General features: G+C 35.3%; 1 protein-coding gene across 2 annotated transcripts in view; it reads right to left on the bottom strand.

Annotated features, from left to right (window-relative positions):
• CRPPA (CDP-L-ribitol pyrophosphorylase A) overlaps nucleotides 1-13,178 on the bottom strand; it is a 125,385-nt gene that overhangs the window by 55,765 nt on the left and 56,442 nt on the right. For both annotated transcript variants that reach the window (XM_037386262.1, XM_037386261.1), the window contains one exon: nucleotides 4,368-4,465. In XM_037386262.1, coding sequence (XP_037242159.1) covers nucleotides 4,368-4,465 — 98 coding nt within the window. The remainder of the gene's footprint in view (nucleotides 1-4,367; nucleotides 4,466-13,178) is intronic.

The following is a 13,178-nucleotide window of genomic DNA, read 5'->3' on the forward strand; positions in this document are numbered from 1 at the left end:
CAGTGAAGCATGGAGTCACAACACTCTGCAGAGTTTTCTGCAAGTTTTTGCTGAAGCACACTGGTAGGGGAGCCATGCCAGACACAGCCCTGGCAGCAGCAGACACTACTACTGCTGCTGCCTGCAGTAGGATGTTCAGCTGTTGCCAGAGATGAAACCACTGTTCATAGGATCAAGATGATCTAATGATTTTAGACCTCTAATTCTGAGAAAATCTCTGTAATATTCAAATACATATATATTTTGTCTTCATACAACTAAAAATAAAATAATTGAAGAAGAACATATGAAAGACCAGGTACACAGGTATTCTAGGACTCTACATATGACAAGACTCATTTAGAATTTCTCCTGAAAATAATTTCCTTAGTGAATACTTCAAAATACTACCTTAATCACAGACATACTTATTTTGCAACCTTTAACTAAAACACCAGCTAAGAAATTATCCTAATTAAAATAAAAACTAGCTTCTACTGCACTATCAGCTTCAGGATTGCTTTAAGTAAAACAGCAAACCAGGTAGTAAAAGGGGAATTAATCCCCTAAAAGATGATAACACTTTGAAGCCAACTAAAAAAACTTGAAAATAAGGCAAAAAAAATCTTCATGTTGCTTCTATTAAACTAGCAAACCTCACTGTTCCACTGCTCAAATAAGCTGCCCAGAAGACATATTATATATAGCAGCCAACAACAGAAGGAACACACACACCGCTGTGTTCCCTCAAAATGTCATGTAATCCACCATCCAACAGAAGTACCAAATACAACATTTAAAAAGGCTTTGCACTGTTATCTAAAGCTGTATTTGTTTATTTTTGTAATACCTGGGGAGCTAACTTTTTGCAAAGGAAGGTGGTTTGAAACCCAAAAGTTGATACTTATGCACTAAAGATTTTAGAAACATTTTCGACTGAAAATTTGTTCAAACAACCCGAAATACTTAACATTTAATATTTTAAAGAGATTTAAACCAATAAAATCACAAAAGGCAAGAATTACTTAATATACTCTAAAAATGTAATACTCCAGGTATTGCAAATACACAAAACTCTCCTGACTTGAACTGCAGAAGTAAAGTCAGAAATCCCCAGTACCTTTACAACCCCGCATATACTTAGATGAACAGGAGCATAATGCATGCCACAGTCTTTTCAGAAGGTAAATGGAACATGACTCAGGGGACAAGGCCTATTTGTTTTCTTTTTCCTTAAGATATTACGATACATGACGCTTAAGTATTCCTGAACATTTAAAAATTAATAGTATATCAGAGTTTTGATTTAAATTGAACAATTTGATAAAGCAGTTAACTGAGTCTTTGTTTTACAGCCATATTTTCCAGCAAAAATTAAATCAGATTTCTTGCTTGGAAAAGTACACACAGCTGCCTAATTAGAACCTTCAATACAGCATCAATTAATTAAAATTAATTTAAATTCTATTTGGCATGTTAGTATCCTATGCCAAAGTTTGGGGGTTTTTTTAATTAAAATTAATATTAATCAATGTTATTGGCTATTTGAGAGAGCAAAAATTACCGAAACCCACGACCTCAGTAAAATGTGTTCATCGCATAACGTTTCAGTGTTTAAATAGAAAAAAAAAAAAAAAATGGATTTTCTTAATCACTTCTGGTCATTATAGCAATTGCTATGCAGGTAGTATAAAGAAGCAGAGACTGTAAGTTTTCATGAACATGAAGATAGGAATAATAATGTTTTCTTTAATGTTTTTCTGCTTATCAGATGCCCTGTCCTGAAGCTTTCCATAAAATTGAAAAATAATATCAGGACATTGGGAATCTGTAAAAGTTAGTTGAATTATATCAGAATTTGAAATCACAATTAATAACAATTCAGCAAGCGGACAAAGCGATGTTTAAGAAATTAGTGCATTTCTACTAGTGAAACACTAGTTCATTTACTAATTAAAACTAACCAAATATTTTGATATACTGCTTGTGGATATTTATCCAGTCACAAAAAAAACCCCAGCTCCATCCAATTGATTACATTTCATGTGACAGGAGCACTTTGTCACTGAATAAGCAGGAGTACGTCATTTCCAGTCACAGAAGAAAACACCTTCAGTCCCCCATTTAGGTTTGCTTGTTTCAAAAGAAAGGGCTAAATAACAAACATAAGGAAAGACTCAATTTATGTCTTCCACACTAAGATATCTTCTGTAAAGCATTCACGTATTAGTTATATGGTTTACAGTAACACTGATTAAAATATTTACTCTTAAAGTACTTTGCAAGCAGTAACGGCTGCCTTATTTATTTTTTTATTTATTTATTTTTTTTAGAAAAGCTTTTATTTTCATTTCTTTATCTCATCATTTCAATTTTTACATCTTTTTTCCCCTGTTTTTGGAGTCTCTCACGGAAACCCCACTAACAATTTAATTTTTCTTTAAGGATGCATCTAGAAGTTAACAAATATCCTAAAAATAAATATGGCTGGTACTAAGAACTAGAGTGTCAAAACTATCTAAAACGTTAAAATATTGACCACGGCCAGTTTAAATTTCAGTTAGTTTAAATTTGAAGTATGTAGGCTACTGAATGATTCCCAGTTAGTGTCTGTCTTAGATCAATTATCATCCAATTAGCCTTTTGAAAAGGCCCGGCTTTCAGTGTGGTACAGCAATTATCACATTGTACAGAGCCAAATCTCTCTCTCACAAGGTTATTGTGCTTCACTTGAGAAATCATAGGCCAGTGGATATATTCTAAGGTTTCAAACTAGAAGTTCTGTATATTGGTAAGCTTAAAAATTAAGTCAAGAGATTATACCATTTAAAAACAAGACACACAATACATAAATATTAGTTTTCGAAGATATTCAGTGTAAGGGTTCATGAAATTAATTACTAAGGATGTTTAAAGGGACACAAGAAGACAGGGATCTTGATGAAGTTGTTTGGTAGGTATCACTGCAGGAATTCTTAGGAACTGTTGAAAAGAAATTAAACAATCAACTTCATTATGAGGAAAGACAACATGGATCAAAAAAAAAAGAGAAGAAATTATCAACTAAATAAACTGATTTAATAGAACCATGAAAAAAATTCAGTCCCATATTAGTAGGAATCCCTTCATTTTATGCCCTCATTACGTTGTTTGTGCCCATTTTATGTGTGTTTTATTCAAATGCACCATGGGTTCATGTGCTGGACCAACCCAACAATAAACTGGTTTTGAAATGAAAATTTGGAAACATGTTGAAAATTTTAACTAGTTTTGCTGGCAGTCTGATTTGAGGTTGCTACGTCTTCCTAGTAACCGTAGAATAGTTTAAATGGAAAGAAAAAGGAAAAACAGTAACAGACCTGGTATCAGTGAAATGGAAACATAGTTCTGCTCCATTATACAGCTATTCAGACAAGAAAAGATCTTATTCAACTCTGCTAATGTTTTGCACTTTTAAATGTAGACTTTTAAAAAAGCATGATTTTCCATATTAAATGCAATTGTTTCCAAATAAAACCTGTAAGTACAATGTCAAGTGGCATTTCTAGATATAAAATAGCAATACAGTTTGCTACAGAAGAACATCCTACTCTTAACAAAGCGCACACTGCAGAACAACGACAGACATGAATAAAACCATTGCAAAAGCAACATTGTGCAAATCAGGAAATCTGTATTTTTGAACAGCTATTCCCTTTCTATTACCCTTAGAAACAGAAAGATGTGATACCATCACATAAGATATAATTAAGAAACACCCCAAGGCCAGTCAAGATTTAAGCAATTACCAAATGTAAACCACCTTTGGGAAAAATGACAACTTGATAGTTCTATTAGTAGAAACAATGAAAAACGAAAAGATAGTTAAATGCCAGTAGAAAATGCCATCAATATCCTACAGCAAAGGCTTCAATGAACATCCACTGAGTGAAATGTCCCCTGTCTCTCTACAAAAAGGCTGATTAATTTGACTTTGCATTCACAGTTCTGCAGGAATACATCCTACTCTTTAGCGGGTTCAGAATTTAATTCAGACTTCAAAGTAACAAAAGCATTTCCTCTGTAACATATTTGTTACAATTTGAGCTTACTGAATTTATAAAATCTAAAGAAAATGGCCTCTCAGTTGTCTGGATCCAATTTCTCCTCTAATCTAATATATACATTTTAAGAGGATCAGTAAGATCCCCCTCCACAGCATAGCTGGGCTGAAGATGCTTCCTTCTGGGTAACTTCCACACCTGGTGTTAATCCCTTGTAATAAATACTATAGTGACCCAGGAGGTCTCTGTTTCCGTATTCACATTATTTAGACCATTTCTTATGAGTTGCAACAACCAGAAACATTAAATTAATTGTACAGTTTACAGACATACAGTTGTACTTACTTTTAATTGGTTTTTCAGAGATTCATGAAGGCGAAAACCTACTTGTGCAACAGCTTCCTTCACATCAGTAATAACACAAACTTGTTGTGATAGGTTGTCTGTGATCAAGAAAAAACCCTTAGTATTTCATGCAAAGGTAAATCAATCAAAATTACTAATCTGCTAAACATTACCTTCCATCCATATACTGCTGTATCTTGACAGAACCTTTTCAACAGCTGTAAATTTAATTTTGAGACAACTTATTTCAAGGCACAGCTAATATAACTACATAATTTATGTAACATACATCACAAATATAAAGTTCATATTATATTTTATATGATTTTGTACATTAAAACATCACATAATCACACTGTCACCAGAGCCCATTTAAATAAGGGACTTCTATGAAAAAGTATTTGTTTAGGTACACATTACTGACACTAGATGAAAACCAAGAAAACAACTTTTTGAAAACCTCATACCACTACCACTTCAACAAATCACTAAATGCAGTGTCAGCAATATTGAGAAAAGCAGAAAAACCCCAGGAGATAGCATAAATCCACTTCCCAACAATATATAGTACATAGCTAAAAAAACCCAAATGTATTGAAAATACGTTTCAGGGAGATAGCAGATATAACTGTTCATCTCAGTATCAAAAAAGTTGCAGAGTCAGTGAAAAAGATCTTAGCATGGGCAGTCTCTTAGATCTTTTACTGATGGGAAAAAATATAATATTTTCTTGATACTGAGAACAAATAGTTTCAGGCTATTGCCTGATCTGCTCCATAAAGCAAATATTTCAGAAAATTAGTATTTTCTTTTGTTATTGACTAGTTTCAAGATTGAGTGAACATTTTCCTTTCTTTAAGCAAACAAAATAATTCAAGTCTAGAATTCTCATTTCTAATTCAGGATTTTATCTTTGAGATGCTGAATTAATATGCAGACAAAAACATAAAATTTCTAATGTCTTTGGGGTTGCCACTCCATAAGCAGCTAGAAATTTCATAAAGGTAAAGCCTAATTATGTTTAAAGCAGACTTCAATGAAACTTCAGGGACAGAAATATACCAAACCACCACAAGATAAATCAGTAGTGAAAGACATAAAAGAAATTATAAAAATATGGCCTAACTTCTCTTCAAACAAGTCTGAGTATAAAGATACATATTTGTTGCATGTGGAAAGGTTTTTTTTATAATTACATACCACACAATAAGTTCAATCAGATGCGTTACTTAAGTAAACATCTCACTTTCTATTGTAAACTCAAAGACTTCTTTACAAAAATAGACATACAGACCTGAAAATTAATTTTAAAGCTGCTGCAGAGTTAACATTATTGGAAAGTGAGTTACAAATTTTAAACTATTATTTGTAAGCAGGACAAGTGAATCAACCACTGAGTATCCCAAAATATAATTACAATGATTTTATGAATTATGGGCATTTATGAAATCCATTATTCGTAACATGACAACAAAAATAGTGGTAGCAACTGACTTTGTATTAAGTTAGCAAAAATGCAGCGGGGGGTGGGTGGGTGTCGGGGCAGGGAGAAAGAGAGGGAACAATAAACATCTGTTTATAAACCATCACAACCAGATGAAAGTGAGAATTAAAAAAATGCATGGCCACTTCTCATAGGACTGGAAATCATAGGATACCATGACTGTGGGAGAAATTATCTTCCCATAGATACACTGGGCAAAAAAATATACTGAACATGCGCCAAAGTTGGCTTCTACTTATACAGAAGAACTTTACAGTCTAAAATATGGGTCAATGGGAAACCATATTGAATTAATTTCTTATCAGCAGAAAGAAACTGGTGGGGAGATTGAAATAAGAGCAAGAGTCCCTTGAATTTAGTACTGTACGTGGAATGCAGATACAAGATAGATGTACATAATAAACCAGACTGGCATATCAGATTTCAAGAACTCCGATTCTATTGAACCAAGTAACTTAATGAAGAAGGTCAGATTGGAGCTGTTACAAAAATCCACATGTGGAAGAAGGCTGTGGAAGCCAAGAAGGCACCATAATTTAGGCTCTGACAGTTCTTTTTAAAAAGTCGTCAGTTATCAACTGCAAGTGTCAAAAGTAACCTCACAAGAGGCTGCTGCTCAAAGACTGCAGCCATAAAGCCCATCTCACTCCTCTCCCCGGCCCCCTCAGACCTCTAACTTCCTGCAATGTAAGTGAGAAAGGAGAGATGACTACCAAAAAAGCAACTAAGATTTGCAGGTTCAATTTAATAAAGAAGAAAGCAAAATTGAATTAAGTGTGAAAAAATGTATTTGTAATCTGGAGGAAGGAGGAATATAATGCAGCAGGGGGAAAGTCTACAAATAAAGTATGAAAAAATAATTTAACGATAATACACACATTGATAAGATGCTGCATGCTTTTAAATGATCAAGAAAAATGAAGTCTGGGAAATCATAGTTTACGAAATCATCACAGCAAAGCAACGGTTCTGTTCTAGTTGAAATTTAAGACTCAATTTCCATTTAAATCCCAACCGTGTCAAGTGACCAAAACCATCTGTATGTTAATTTAGCAGTTTGCAGGTTTGCCGTACTGTGGGAAGGCAGGCTGCATGGAGCCCCGCTCCCCAAGACTGCCCGTGTCCCAGCGCCGGCGAGCCGCTGGAGCTCTGTTCACTCAGTGCCAACACGCTGGCCCCACGAACCCAGGCAGCGCCGGCGCAGGCCTCGCGTGGGTCCTGCTGACCGCACGCAGCACTTCACTCCTGGCTTTCAGAAGTTTGCCTGGGTGAACGGAACAGTTATTCTGGAAAGCCACATCAGGGCCATGTCATAAAGAATTTTAATGCTCAGCTAACAACTTTTCATCAGATTACTGGATAATCCAGTCTGGAAGAGACCTCAGGAGGTCTCTAGTCCAAACTACCAACCAAAGCAGGATCACCCATGAAATCAGGCCTGGTCACTCAGTGCCCTACCCCCTGGTCCTTGAGAACCTTTGAGGACAGAGACCTCTCCAGGCAACCTGTTCACTGCCTGACTGTTCTCACGGTGAAAGTCCTTCCTGAGGCAGAATGTCCTTTGGTTCAGTTTTTGCCTGTTACCTCTTGTCCTTCTCCCATGCACCACTGTTCTGTTTTCTTCTCTACTTTCATGACACACCTTCCCAACCTTTTTTTTTTTTTTTTTTTTTTTTTTGCTTCTCTTGCTATTATGTTGTCTATCAAAATCTGTATCCTTCTTTGGCTTCCTCTTCCTCTGCTTACTTTAAACTTAATATTTCCCTGGAAATCTCCTCATCCCAATACACGTCTCCCATTCACTATTGGCCTCTTCACAGCTGTACCTGATTATGGAGTAACACCCTCCTCCCCATACTGCATCACATTTAACATCCACTCAGAGCATATATTTCATATAAAATCAAAAATAGTTAAAACTTTACACTGCCAAATTCTGTCAGGTTAAACATTAAAGTTCTCTATCAGGAAAGGGGTAGGAATTTTCCTCAGTGAAGATAAATTTGATACAGGATTTCAGAATTTATTCCATCAAACCACCTTCTCTCTCCAGCAGAAAATTTAATTTTTAATTTTTCTGTGTGCTTCTTTTGATATCCTGAAAGCTTTAGATCACATTATTATTCAGTAACATCTGTTATAGTCTTTATCCTAGGATCTCACCAAAAATTATAAATTAAAATGTGTGCATGTTTATGGAACTACCCTAGTTAGATATGTATTAAAGTGTACTTAATGAATGACTTAAAAATTCACCCTGAAATGCATGCCACAAACAAGCAGCAATTAAAATAATATTTTGCTCGACTAAAGATCATAAATATCATATCCTGGGGAATTAATACCATAAGAATAAAAATGCATCTGAATAGCAAATAGATTTTAGCCTACGGACATTATTTTTTCTCTTAATTGCACATATATGTGTACACATATACTTGTTTTTGTAAACATGTTCATACCATGCCATTCTGGTCTGTCATTATAATTCCTACTGTTTTGGAAGCACATCCTATTCATCAAAATACTTTTGAAGTTTGCAGTGAATTCAAAATAGGAAATTAGTTTATCGGAATTTCTTTTTCACTTTCTATACAGCAATAGCTTTTCTGGTCTGGAAATTCAGGCATTTTTAGTATAACAGAGATGTTTCTACCACTGTAAACACAAGAAAAATGAAATAAGTACTGCCAAGCGTTTAGTTCATTCATGCTCAACAGAATGAGTTGAAATTCTTATTTGTATGATATAGGTTAACTAAAAATATCTAACAATTTTTTTGTTTACCAATTCCACATTTCTCTGTAGCCAAAAACACCAAAAGCCAAATGTGACACTGGCCCTACCAATGTTAGTATAAAAGAAAGAGAGGAAGATTTTGTGGTAGAAGAAAAGAGGGTTGTTATCTGAGGAGTATCTCCACCTGCCAGTCTATTTCTTTGCCTCACAGCAGAGAACAGCCACTGGTTAATGAGTGTGCCCATGAAAATGCAGGCTACCTCGAGTAAGGTCTCTGTCCTTTGATAAACAAGTCTTATGTCAATTTTTGTATTATTTATATGAAGAACTCACATGACTTTTTATAACACAAAACATAGTATATAGGTCCCAACAATCATAAAAAATTTGAAGGCATTGCAATATTTTTCTTGGCACTTGCTAATTGTATCAACATCAGCACATACTTATTTAGCTAAATGTGAGGGCAAAATATCCAATCTGCAAGTGCACGCTCTTCTGAAAAAGTAATTGCAGAAGAAGGGCCCTCAAGAAAAGAAAGAGGAGGAGAGCAAGTCAAACTCTAAGTTACAAACTTCTATTGAGAAGCACCATTTAAAGTTTACATGTTGGAACTAGAGTTCAAAGATACCTACCCTGAGGGCAGTAGTCCTAATGGAAATTTTTTAGGATGTTTTGTATTAGCCTGATCTTAACTACATTTCTAGATGAGTCACCCTTATTGTAAGATGATATTTTCAAGATTATTAAAAATAGGCGTGTGCCACCTTGTCTGCATACTCTGCAAGTTCATACCTGCTTAACTAAAGAAAAGCATTACATTTACTGTTTATAAAACAAATTTTAGAACTCAGACTATCATAATACAGTTGTAAAAGAGACTTGAGGAAGTAAGCAAATTCATAAGACACATTTTAAGAAAACAGTCTCAAAAGATAACTCAGTCTATTTATATTAGAAAAATGTGTCTTTGTATTGGCTTGAATATGAATTACATATATGCATAAATATATCTAAAGTATAAAAATGTACATATGCATGCATGCTTTTCTTGCTTCTACTTGAGTCAAGTTTAGCATGCTTAAATTTATCAGTCATTATGTCTCATTAAGCTGGTACAGCTACCTGTGCTTCTATGAAACATTTAAGACTTGTTACTTAGGTAGGATTATATTTGTAATATAAGGAACTAATGGAACTAATGGAACTATAATGTCTAAAGGAACAGTCTCATAATCACATGATTAACTGTATTTTTTTCAGACATAATTTAATTGCCAAACACATATAACCATAATAATTTTTCTTGTATTTAAATTGATTAATTAAAAAATTATAATTTAATATATGGACAATAGAGAGAAATGCAAGACCACTTGAAAAACAAACAAAGTAGCAAAATAATATGTCAAACTGAACCACAAGAAACCTGTTCCTTAGCAAAACCGTCTAGAGGCAGAAGTGTAACCTTAATATTCTAGCATAAAAATCTAAGTATGTAAGATCTGTTGAAGTTCATAACTCAAAGCAAAAAAAAGATTACTATTTGAAACCAGAAAAAGACCAGTTGGATGAATAGTTCTCATCAAAACAAATATTTTTAATAGAGCTTCAATGGATTTTCTAAATAAAACTAACAGGTTAACAGAAAAGGTAACTGTCATTCTCTGAAGTTGAAGCAAACCAAGTTTTGGTCACTAATAAATAAGACTGTAGATGACATGAAATTTGGAACTGCAGTCACAAAATTGTATGTATACACTCAAAATTTCTTCACTGCTGAATTCATCCAATGCTAAAATATGCATCCAGCAAATTAAAAACATAATAAATAATAAAGAAATCAGCTGTGAAGACTGAAACGGTAGTGGGGAGCCAGGGTGAAGCCCTTAGTACCCTACACTCTCCAAGCCCATACGTTTAGCTTCTGGGACATCTCCAGAGGACCTTGATAGCATGCAAGCTGGCATGCCAAGAGCTGGTACCTTGCAATCCAGCCATACAGTATCATGCAGGACCTCCCCTTCAGGCATTCTACATGGCCTGAACCTGGAGTCTGAATCCACCCAAGTATGCAATACAGGACTCTACCATTCAGTGTGGGATGCTGCATTTCAGTCCTGTGTCCTCTTCAACAACTTGACACAAAGAAGAACCATCATGTAGACCACCACCCCACAGGTAATACCATTTATACTCAAAGCAGTATATAGTGTCAGGAAGAGGCACCCTCTTCTCCATATAGGTAGGAAGGATTGCTGCCAGCTATGCTCAGCGAAGTTACAGACACACTAGCAGCCAGTGCCAAGTAAAAGTAAAAGAAAGGGGTTTTAACAAGGCAAAAGATGGTAAATTCTTCATGGGAAGGCAGGTATTCCTGCCATAAATATGCCTTTCCAGAGTTCCTGGTATCTCATCATCATCCCAAAGAAGGAAAAGAAAAAGGGAAGGAAGGAAAAAGAGGACGTAGATATCCAGAAAACCGATCCTTGAAGATGCCTCTGAGGGGGAAGGGTATCTGAAAATGCACAACCACATGGGTCTCATGTGAGCCATGAATAACACATTAGTACACTGGCAACTTCTGCTAGCCAAGTTTGTAGCTGTAAAATGATCAGAATCAGCAGAAGGTCCTTCCTCTCACCAGAGACCATTACTGAAACCACCGGAAGAAACAGTGCTTGTCGCTTTCTTGCAGTGGTGGTTTCTGTGTCAGATGACACACTTTCATGGAACTAACAGTTCTGCAACAGAAGCTCACAAACAGCAGTGAGTAGCTATCACACAGCAGACAGCTATCTAACTTGTGGCAGAAAGCACAAAAGCATAATGACAAGTAGGAGCACTTCATATAGCACCACGTACTGGGTTCTGAACCCTCAGGAAAAGCAGACACTGTGATACAGTCAATTATACAGCCAGTAGGAGACACCTAACCGAGCACGCCTTGGCGTGTAGGATGGTTGCCATTCTGGAAGGTGACATACCCTTGAAGGTTTCCCATAGCCACAGCACAAACCAGCAGAACATAGGTATTAAGATTTCTTCTGTAAAACTAAAAACCATAAGACTGAATGATGTAATGTGGGGGTACAACAAGATGATGCTCAATAGGACAAAAATATATTCTCCCCTTAAATATGCTTTCCTTTAAGCGTGGCATGAACTGTGAATAAAATGCTTGCCTAATGTTAATTTACATAGCTCAATTGTCCACTACAAAAATAAGTCATGTAATATCAACCTGAAAATATGGTATTTGAAGTCTTTTAAAGGGCACAGAATAGATAAGGCACAGATCTCAAACTGCAGATTTGGAGTGCCAACAGTGTCTATTCAAAACCCCATTAAAGATAATTAATTATGTTAGGTAAATGTCATGGGGTGTCCTAATTAGCTATGGAGGACTCATTATACTGCTTGCAAAAGCAGTAAAGAACATGTGCAGCTTCCCCTTCCTGAACTCAAGCAATGAAGCAAAAAGCAAATCCAAACTTCAATGAACAACGTACAGTTTTTCATACAGAGCAGGCATAATAAAAACTAGTGTGGTTACTGAAGCGGATATATTGGATGCTGCCAAAGTGACAGATCACTAGATAAGTAAAGATCAAGTGAGGGATTAGCCTGATTTACCACCATGAAACATCTTCATTTTTACTTTAAGCTACATAAACTTTTTGTCATAACCAACAGCTGGAAAAGATTGTATTGGCTTTAGTAAAAACAAAAAAATGTGTTAATGTGACAAAATATGTATCTATGAAGAGACTGACTGGTCATTTACAGCACTTTTGCTCCAGTTATAAACACAAATAGTTAAACTTCGTGAATGTTCATTTGAATAAGCTACACCTTCATTTTCTACTCAAGCAGTTTTAGAGAAAGCTGCTTGGAATGGATCTTATTTTTAAAATAAATTATAAATAATCTTCTTTAATGACTTATGAAATTACTGAAGCCCTTATATACACAGAAACATGGAAACGCATTTACATGAAGGCTGCAGTATTGTTTCAGGTTTATAATTTTTTTTGTATGAAATAGTAGAGAGTATATGTTACATAAAATTAACATAAACGCTATAAAAACATATTTGAAGCAAAACACTTCAAAATATTACCAATCTACTGGCTTTTCTTTTGAACAATCTATAAAGAAGAAAGGATAGCACTGATTAAAGAATACAAGGAGTCACCTTTATAAGGATGAGAGGGCAGCAGAGGGAGAGCACAGAAATAATTTTTTCACATTGTATTCTTGTTTAGTTTCCCCACAAGAAGCGTGATGGCTCAGTTCCCACCTTCACAAGAGCTGCTCTGTAATGATGGAGATATGTGGGGAAGGAGACACAAGCAAACTGGAGAGCTGAACCATGGGAGCAGGGTGCTGCTGTCTCCTTCTCTAGCTACATAAAGCAACATATTCTGCATAAGGTGTCCATCTGGCTTTCTCCTTGCCCACTGCAGAAGAATGTATTTAGTAAAGCAGCAAATAAATGGCAAGAAGATGAATATGTTTTTTTTAAAAATATAAATCAGCACTGGGTTTGATTTTTCTTTTCCTTT

Source organism: Falco rusticolus, chromosome 4 (genome assembly GCF_015220075.1).
Source record: "Falco rusticolus isolate bFalRus1 chromosome 4, bFalRus1.pri, whole genome shotgun sequence".
Classification (NCBI taxonomy): domain Eukaryota; kingdom Metazoa; phylum Chordata; class Aves; order Falconiformes; family Falconidae; genus Falco; species Falco rusticolus.